At 39.0% G+C, this 10,130-nt stretch overlaps 1 protein-coding gene across 1 annotated transcript in view; it reads left to right on the forward strand.

Moving 5' to 3' along the window:
* hectd2 (HECT domain containing 2) overlaps window positions 1–8,010 on the forward strand; it is a 46,693-nt gene extending 38,683 nt beyond the window's left edge. The window contains exons 19-22 of the mRNA XM_070841561.1: window positions 583–689; window positions 4,952–5,067; window positions 6,251–6,394; window positions 7,397–8,010. Of these exons, the coding sequence (XP_070697662.1) occupies window positions 583–689; window positions 4,952–5,067; window positions 6,251–6,394; window positions 7,397–7,517 (488 nt within the window). The 3' untranslated portion in view covers window positions 7,518–8,010. The remainder of the gene's footprint in view (window positions 1–582; window positions 690–4,951; window positions 5,068–6,250; window positions 6,395–7,396) is intronic.
* Window positions 8,011–10,130: the final 2,120 nt, after the last annotated feature.

Here is a 10,130-nt window from a genome sequence, read left to right on the forward strand (position 1 = left end):
TATAGAATCTGCTGGTTTCACAGAGCCCCAACAACAACATTTTTATCAACTCAGAATAATGTTCAGAGAGGTTTTAGTATAAAAATCTTTGAAAAGTTATGGGGACATACCCCCCAGTAGAAGTGACATCCTTGCATGTTCACAAGAGTGGCAGCCATCCTCTCTCCTTACATCGGAAACAAAATCTTAACAAACGATTTCTTCAACTGAAAGGAAAAATATAAGCCAGGTGCTCCATACGTTTTACCATCACATCAGTGCTGCACTGCCCTGTAAAGAAAATGACCATACTGTTAAAATCCTCCTCTTGTGTTGTTAAACTTCGTGTGAGCAGCATTGCAGAAACCTGGCTCCGCTCGAAAGCCTCTTTGTTCCTTTTAAGAGGACGAAGTTGAGCTCAGAGCGTCAACTTTCTTTCTCTCATTAAACCTAATTTTCCATCCAGCAACTCTTGTTGCCGTCCAGGTCCAGCTCTCTGCCAGTGTCCCTCTGTGCGTTAGAGCCAAGACTGGAGGGTAAATGGATAAAAGTTTGTAATGGAATATTGAAAATCACACTGTTCTGTTGATTCTCTCTCCACAGAGTATGTCCAGCTTTATGTCGACTTCCTACTGAATAAATCCATTTATAAACAGTTTGCTGCCTTCTACCATGGTTTCCACAGTGTGTGCGCCTCAGATGCACTAATGGTGAGTTCACAGTGTGTGTGAGTTTCTGTGTGTGTGTGTGTGTGTGTGTGCGTGTGTGTGTGCGTGTGCGCTTGATGTAGGTTACTAAAACAGTAGAGACACGTGGTTGTACAAATATAACAAGTTAACTTTCCATTACTCAGTCCCTCCAGTTTGAGATGATTGTTGCCAAAAAATGTTTACAGCAGCTTTTCAAACTTTTCTATATACAATAATCATAATTACAATGTGAAAACATGCAACATTCAATAAGAAAATTACAGCATCACAAACAACACGCCGAATCACCTTTCCTGTTCTGGGATCTTGGTTGGTACTGATGTTGGGCCCAGATGTGAGGGGTCTTACAGTGTCTGCATGTTTGAGATTAGAGAGGTTATCTGTTCAACCTGATTTCAAAATCGATTAGGATTTTAAAACCTCAGTGTGAGCCAGGCATAACAGGGCAAAACTGGATTTCCATATTAGAGAGAGTGATGTGACAGTGGAGCTGCTGTAGTTGGAAAGATGCACAATAGAGCGTTATCTGTACATCAGCATGGCCAAAATCACTGGCCGATTGTAGTTTATTACAGATACGTCAGTAGTTTGTGTATGTGCACTAACGAGAATTTTGTTTTATGTGACATATTGTTGGATTTTTTTATTTTATTTTCTAAAAGTTCAAAGATACATTGTTAGTTGATATTTAAACGTAGTCGATAAACTTTTCCCATAATGCAACAGGCTGTGGTCCATGTGGTTTTTTTTCTAGATAGGCATACTGGAGAGTTGTTTTTTGTAGGTTTCATATACATACATACATTTTACATACTGCTGTTCTGTAGAAATCCGATTTAAGAGCAGCAACATGTTGGTTTTATGTCACTCAAGGTCATTTAGAAACAATGTCAGTGTCTTGCGTGAACTGCTCATTATATGTCTTGATAACAATAAAAAAAAACTGGTATTGCTGGCATCAAAACTCCAGTATTTTTATTTATTTTATTTTAGGAAAATGTTAATTACTGGCTGAGGCTGTGAGTACTGGAAAGGATTTGATATTCATTCCTAGTTCAAATCATTTACATTACATCGGATGTAAGATTCTTCATTTTATCAACCCTATCTGAAACATCTTTACAGCCTATCAGTAAGCACTACGTCTATTTGGGGTAAAGTCATTATTAGGCCTGAGTATTTCATGAATTTGAAGATGAACAGATTTAATTTCATCTAATCTTAGCAGCTGCTCATTCAGAGAAGATAAGACTCAGCTGACTGAATTTCAGAATTTATCCGAAGAAAAACCAGGAGATACCAAAATCATCAAACTCTGTATTGATCTGAAACCCAGCCATTAAGTGAATTCACTGTAGTTCACGTGTTGAATGTGAAATGTGTGAAATACCACTTCTAACAGCAGTGACCTAATTCGGGCTCATTTCAAGATAAACTGTGAATAGAAATTTCCCTTTAACGATGTCTCAAACATGACGTTATGTATAATTTGTCACTTCCTGTGCAGCAAAAGTGGAAGTAAAAAAACTGTTGTATGTTTAATCACTTTTCAGTTAATTAGAGCATTTCTTAATTGAACTTCTGCCTCTCTCCTTCTCCATCATGGTCAAAGACATTTCCCAAAAATGGAGCTCAGGCAGTAAATTCTGTTTGCTCTCATCCTTGGTCAAATGTTAGCTCGCCCTGATAAAGAGCTGCTGACTCATATCTGATCATGTTGTTGTTTGTTGAACTCTGGGGAACCTGAAGAGGGTAAGAGGCCCATGAGAAATCCACAACATGTATTCAACCTGCAACTATCCTTCAGTCCTCAGGTACAGTTTTCATAACCTGACTGTTGACTGACTGCTCTGTCTTTATTTTTGGTGTTTAATTTATATTTATCTATCTATCTGAGATATATCTTAATCGTAGGTAGGTAGGTAGGTAGGTAGACTGTTTAGGTCCTGGCTGACAGTCAGGAGTGTAAGGTCAGGGGTCACTGTCAGTCAAGTTCACAGTGAACCACGTTGGGCTGAGCATACAGTGGAGATCGAAAGTTTGGGCAGTACAAGGTATTAACTCTGCAGGGTGCCCAAACTTTTGCAGGCGCCATTATTTTGTTTTCTGTTATTTTGACAGTGTAATTGATGGAAATAAAATCTAACTTTTTTTGACATATTATAAGAATGTCTCATCTGTAACTTGATGCCTTTTGGAGATTTTTCCATCTTTCCTTGGCTTCTTTATGCACATTAATACAAATTTTTACCTGGGGTGCCCAAACTTTCGATCTCCACTGTATGTTGTTATTGAAGTGTTTAGCTGGGAGTTAACCTTCTGATCTGTCTGGCAACAGAGTGACCACACTGGAAGAACACTCTGTGTGACTGACTGCCGATAAGAGGGACAGTTTGACCACACTTTATCAGCTGAGAGCCTGAATGTGGGTCAGAGACCAAACAGGCTGATCTAAGCTGCAAAGACTGATACAAAGAGGATAAGTCTCAGCTGCCTCCTCTACTTGCAAAAATAACTTTATCGCCCTTTGTTTGGCCGGCAGATTTTTATATCATGTTTTAATCTAAATTTGATCTCTGTGGTTCCGTGATAATAGCACCTCCAAGTCCTAAAATGTTCATAAGAGTTATCTAGTTCACCTCAGCACTTAAGCTCCTCATCTAAATATAATATACAATGTATACTGTGTGTATATCACACTTTAAAATTACTTGCCTACCTTTTTATATCTGTATTAACATTTTCACAGCCATTTTAAAGGATAGGTTACCAAACTTTAAAGTCAGTCTCAAAGCAAAAGTCAGCTGTCCAAATGAAGATTGAAACTGTTTTTGCTTCTCTTTTGATGTGAACAGGGGTAAAATATTTACATGTGTAACTCATATTTAAAATATGAGTGTCTGTCTGCCTGCCTGCCTGACTGCCTGTCTGTCAGTCTGTTTTTCTTTATCTTCAGTTTGCATTTGATCCTTCAGACACGTACGCATTGTGTGACGTGTCAGGACGTGATGAAGCAGTTCTGTGGTTACTTCATTGGTATGTGGATGTGGGTGTGGTTTGGTGTAGATGTGTATGCTGGGGTAATGACGCTTGACCTGGAGTTTTTGTCTATAAGATCGGCATGGTGTCAGACATTGACATCAAGGTCAAACTCAGTCTGCTGGCTTTTTAAGTATTTTTATTAAGTTTTCCAACTATTATTTTCTATATCTTCCTGTCAGAGCCACTACTTAAATAGTGAACATGCTATATTGACATACTGATTCTGTATGTCAATATAGCATGATAATACATATCATACATATCATACTATAGATTTCAAGTCCTCCTGTATGCAGACTTACAGAACAAGTACATTTATTTACATTGTGTGCCCGCTGTGCTCACAAAATCTGTTATACATTTTCACTTTTGCATGAATGTAATTAAGACACAGTAATTTTCACTACTGTGCTACGACGACTGTAAACTCCCTTTGAATTCGACTTTCTGACAATTTGACACATTTCCTGTCATCAGCTGCTCTGATCAAGTAGAACTTCCTGTTTCTCCTTCTGATTTACTGGTTGCGGTGCTCTTGCATGATGTTGTTACATTAGCAGCGGAAATCATTGTTACATTCTGACTGTTTTGTTTCAGTGGAAAGTTTGCTGAAAAACATGTTGCATCCACCCAGCTATTTTCATGAAGTGCCTCCTCATGTTTGCTGTGGTTCAATGGGTCGAGTAAAGCAACCCACTGAACTACAGCAGTTGAGACAGTTTTTGCCAGGTTCAAATCCTGGTAATAGTAAGAGCACATGGACATGTCCCTAAAATTTCAAAATGTTTTATGAAATCAGACTCCTTTTGATAGGATATATGGTCGACAGTTGTTCAGCTATAGCAACTGGATGTATTTGAATTCTTCAATTAGACTAGCTCACCAGTAGTTGGTATTGTTAGTTCCTGTGCTGGACTCAAATTGCCAATTATTTGCTGTTGTTTTGATGTAGATAAATGTGAATACTTAGGTTGTTCATAAAATGTACAAAGCGTAGGGGCTGGTTTTTTTGTGTTGGATGTTGACTTCTTTTTTTCTTCGATGACATATGCAAGGCTCGTGAGACATTTGCTGCTGTTGTACCTTTTGAAAATCCAAATAAAATCAATTTTACAAAGTCATTTTGAGTGAATGAGATTGTGAATTGACCCAAATCTACATTATGCATATGTCATTGTGTCAGCAGTATGCATTTAGTATTTTTTCTCTTGTTTTTGCAGTTGCTGCGGCCAGAGGAGGTGGAGATGTTGGTGTGTGGGAGTCCAGAGCTAGACATGGGCACTCTGCAGAAAGCTGCTCAGTACGAAGGGTACAGCAAGACCGACAGCACCGTACGGTAAGATGCCTGCACTTCCTGTTAACTAATACTGACCAACTCTGCTACGCAAGAAGTCCACACAAACTGCCCACTTACTGCTTGCACAGTGTGTCAAACAACCTTCAATTTCCTTTCAGTAGATTTTCATACACAATGGCACGCTGGTGATTCTATCGAATAGACTGAAGTAGACGACTAGATAAAGGTCATTGTCCAGGGTTGTTTTAGGAAAAATTGACTAAAGCTTTGCAGTCTGTTTTATATGCAAGCATGCAAGGGATATGTTTTGCAACGGGAAGAAACTGTTTCTCGCTCACAGACACACAGACAGTCCTTCAGTCCTTTTGTTTCCAGCAGTAGGGGAGGAAAACTGGGCAACACTTGTCAGCCACAGATAATGTAACTTAGCGCAGTGCTGACAGCTGACAACGAGCAGCTGTAGGCCAGTTACATAAGAATGCAATTCAATACTGTCTGCCTGTCTGTCTGTCTTTCTGCCTGCCTGCCTGCCTGCCAGCCTATCTGGCTGTTTGTCAGACTGTTTTCAAAAAGCACATTTGTTTCAAAATGAGAAATCCCAGCTTCAGATCACATTTAAAGTCAAAAATAATGTGCACTGCAGCTCTCATCCCAGGAACTCTGAGGCCTTTTGTCTGTCAATACTTCTGTGCCTGTAAATTACATTATTCTTCACAGTAGCTACAGAAATCAACAGTAACAACAGTACCAATAACAGATGTAGTAATTGTAGTTGATGATAGATCAATATATCAAATTTACCTGACAAGTGCCCTACTATTGATCGTACAAGTGGTCTGTGAGATCAAACAGCTCCAGCTGGTCAGCCATAAGAAAGACTCGGTTAACTCTGGTTGTTGATGGTCCACTTGGCAGGCCTGTCACTGTGCACTTCTCTTTGGACAGTAGAGGCCAATGCGACAGTGATGTGGAGCGTAAAGTATAGATCTGGTTCTCAAAACTCAAGGTTGAAAGAAACCAGGTAAATAAAATTCAATGCATTGTGACCAAAAGGTATAAACAGAATACAAAATGTTTCAAACCAACTGGATTCAGTTAGGAAAAGGTGAACTCTACTGCCAACCTGCACTCACAGCAGTATTGTGAACATATGAGCGCCAAAACATAGAGAATATCTGTCTCAATTATATTCACATGTCAGTTCATTTTTGTGTTGCACCAGGTGTTTCTGGGATGTGGTGTTGGCTTTCCCTCTGGAGCTACAAAAGAAGCTCCTCCACTTCGCGACAGGAAGTGATCGTGTTCCCGTCGGAGGAATGGCTGACCTCAACTTCAAAATTTCCAAGATCGATGTTCCAACTGATTGGTAGGTTCCAAAAACTATTAATGTACGTGAACAAAACCTGTGGTCAGGAGGTATACTGAAAATGTACATTTACATATTGTTGCAAATTCTCTCAAATACAAATACAGACATTGTTGATTTTTTCCAACAAGCTACACTGAACCAACACAATGAGAGAGAGAACTTTGGTCTCACACGTAACTTTTGATATCTTACACAGACACACAAAATCTACAGACAAAAGAACGTGACAGAGGGTCGTGACACCACTGATTCTGACCTAATTTTCTGTCTCTTCACTTTCTAGTCTGAAGTGTTTGAGTTGCCCCACAGATAATATAGGTAAAGCATTAACAGTGTAACTGTTCCCTCCTTCTCTGTGCATTGCACTGAATCGACAGTAATCACAGACTAGGGTGTGAACTGAACTGCAGGAGATAAGTCACACTGTTGAACATTGACAGCAAATACCCTGAATCTGGTTAAGAGAAATGAAGAGGCCCCATCGCTGTTCTTTTATACACTCTCACACATAGATGACAAATGAAATGAAAAAGAACAACATAAAGCTACGATGGTGGCAGAGAGCACTGTCTAACATGTCGCTCCCAAACTTTCCATAGATGTTCAGTTGGGTCAAGCTCTACTGATACACATCATTTTCACATTCATCCAACCGTTTAGTGAGCACTTATGTCTTGTAGGGGTCACCATTCCCTGTGTGGAAGCGTTCCTTATGTTTCTAAGATTCACTAAACTGTCCTTTGAAGTTGGGAGCACCAGCCAAAATGGTCGGACTTCCCAAAAATGTCCTCACTGGCATCGCTTGGTCCTTACTATGTAGCAAACACAAGTACAAACACACACACACACACACACACATTGTCAATTTCATGTGAGAAATTGTGAGAGTTTCTCCACATAAATGTAAACATAGACAGGTTTTCATTTTTGACATACGACGTATTTAAATAACTGCTCCTCTCTCTCTCTCTCTCTTTCATTCCCTCTCTGTCTCTACAGGTTGCCAATCTCTCACACTTGTTTTAATCAGATCTGTCTGCCTCCATATCGAACCAGGAAGGAACTTAAACACAAACTCACCATTGCCATCTCCAACGCTGAGGGCTTCGGCCTGGAGTGACCTGCCTGCGCGCACGCAGACGCAACACACAGACGCAACGCTAGCTATCTGTCCGCCACAACTACCACAATGCACCTTATGTATGTCTTTGGTTGTGATCAGACTGTAGAAGGAAGGAGTTTCTCAACAATTGAGCTCTAATGTCAAACAATATTATTATGGACTGTGATGCAGTTTGTTTTGTTATGTTGGGGTTGGACTCATCAATGTTTTTTAATTTGCAGCAGGTAAGATGGGAACCTTCCACTGCAACAAGCTACAGAGAAACACTAGAAATCCTTTTATTTGCACATGCACTATGTCAGTTGTATAGTAAGACATCCTCAGTGGAAGAGCATTAGATGAAGACATTCAGATTCTTAGATGTTGCATTACTTTGAAAATATCAGTCAGCCTTCCAAAGACCATTACTGATCAGGTTATAGTTACAGTTTCATGAATGAAATTCAATTATTACCATTGAAATAAAAATGGTGTATATATATATAAAGATTTCAGGAGGGTACTCAAGTATTGAGATGTATGGTTTAATTATTTCCTGTTATGTGTTGATTCTGACTTCACTGCTTTGGTGACTTTTTAAATATATTTTTATGACGGCATAGGAAATATGTTTAATATCATTTTGCTTTGTTTGCAGCACACTGTATGGATGTAAAGCTTTGCTGGAAGAAGAATGCTATCATGTATCATGAGATATAGATTGTCTTGTGAATGTTTGTTATTGATGTTTTTTATGACATTGCTGCCTGTTTTATTGAAAAGGCTTCAGCAGAAATGTTTTAATTTTGTGTTAAATGTTGTAATATTATGATACAGTTGAACAGGAGCTGTTTATTGACAGTTTGGTGTTCGTTTTGGTTTACTTATGTTGTTCCGTTACATCATGGCTGCCATCAAGCTGACAGGTGGCCAGAAATCTGCAACCAAAAGCTTGTAGATGTTGACCGTTAGTCAAGAGAGTCAAAAACAGGAGATGAAGCAGGATGGGAGAAGATGTCGTCTTCTGGATGTCCTGTTCTGTTATGTTTCGGTGATTGTGGTGAAGTACTTACTTACACATTGTTACCTCATACTATGATCATGACCTTGCAAAGCAGCTTCAGTTAAGCACCTATTTCGCATTCGATGCTTATTAATGTCCTTATTGGACTAATCTTAATACAAAACTTCAAACCCACTGGATCCTCAGAAAATCCAAAATAAAATGTAATTTATTGTTCATTTGGGGACAGAGGTTCTTCAAAGAATTTAAAAAATGGAAAACAACTAACACATCACACTATCGCGCTGAAAGAAAGAACACTAACATCATGTGCCATTTGTATGGACTGTACTCAGCATAAAGGTTCTCACCTGCGCTTTGTGTAAGTTGTGTTTTTTTTTCCCTCCAGAATTTTGAATTTCATCTTCCTTCAAGTGGATGCTAACTTTCAACATATAACGAATATGGAACTTTATGAGCAGAATGGGTCCTTCTAGTTTTAGTGCTTACAATGCTTACAATGACAGTTGTATGCCTCAACAGTGCGTTTCAACAAGAATTACATCACATTAAGAAAATTAAGAAAAACTTTTCTATTTCAATGAGCCTTAGAATCTATTTCATTTGCGATCAGTGTGTCGGGAAAGTATATAATCAGACAGACGTGATTTAAGCACCACAAATGCTGGTGCCTCTGGTGTGGCGTTCTGTAACTTTTAGTGCTGGTTTCAAAAACTCAGCATTTTCTTATATAAGGTTGCCATGGCAAGATGTCTAAACTGGCTAGCAACTAACTGGCAAAAACCCAAAAGTTACCAAGCAACAGTCAAGCAGCTAGTATGGTTGCAGCATTCAAGCTCGCATCTTCTAATCTGGGTCACTTATTCACTCAGTCTCACTGAGCGGGACTGAAAAACAGCTTCTTATACAACAATGGATTCTTTATGTTATTTAATGACACGTCCAGAGCAACAGCAGGAGCCAGAAGCAACTCTTCTCCAAGCATCTGTTGGAGAAAGACTTCAGGCCACATTCACATCACGTCGGGCTTATCGTAAAAATGAACTGCTTTGGTGTTCAGCATCCTTGTACTGAATACAAAAAGGCCATTTTTTAATAACTTAAGTGAGACGTGTTGCAGGAGGACCTCGTGCTTGGACAAAGTGTGAAGTCAGAGAAGTTGTTTCTTTGAGATGTTAATCTGACCCAGGTCTGTTATGTGTGATTGGGACCAAACTGTGTCAGGTTATACAGAGGGGGAGCAGTGTAAAAACTTTGTCGAAATTCTGTCTGAAAGTAGTTCAGATGGATTCAAAGAATTGTTGAGATGTAAATAGTTTGAACTGACTTAAAAGTGCAGACAGTACTTAAAAAGTAGATGACTGACAATTGATGTATGTATTTTTCATGTTTTTTTATTATTATTTAACAGTTGTAAACCTTCAGGTTCATCAGTATGTCTGTCAAACATTGTGTACACTTAATTCTGTTGGGTTTTAACATGAGTTGCAACAGTTTCTCATGACTCCACAGTGAACGACCGTGCATGACCCAGTTTTGAAAATATATGATGCCTCTGTTGCCCAAGTCTTATATAACATACTGTACTTTATGTACTGCAGTGTATT

Source organism: Pempheris klunzingeri, chromosome 12 (assembly GCF_042242105.1).
Source record: "Pempheris klunzingeri isolate RE-2024b chromosome 12, fPemKlu1.hap1, whole genome shotgun sequence".
Lineage (NCBI taxonomy): Eukaryota > Metazoa > Chordata > Actinopteri > Acropomatiformes > Pempheridae > Pempheris > Pempheris klunzingeri.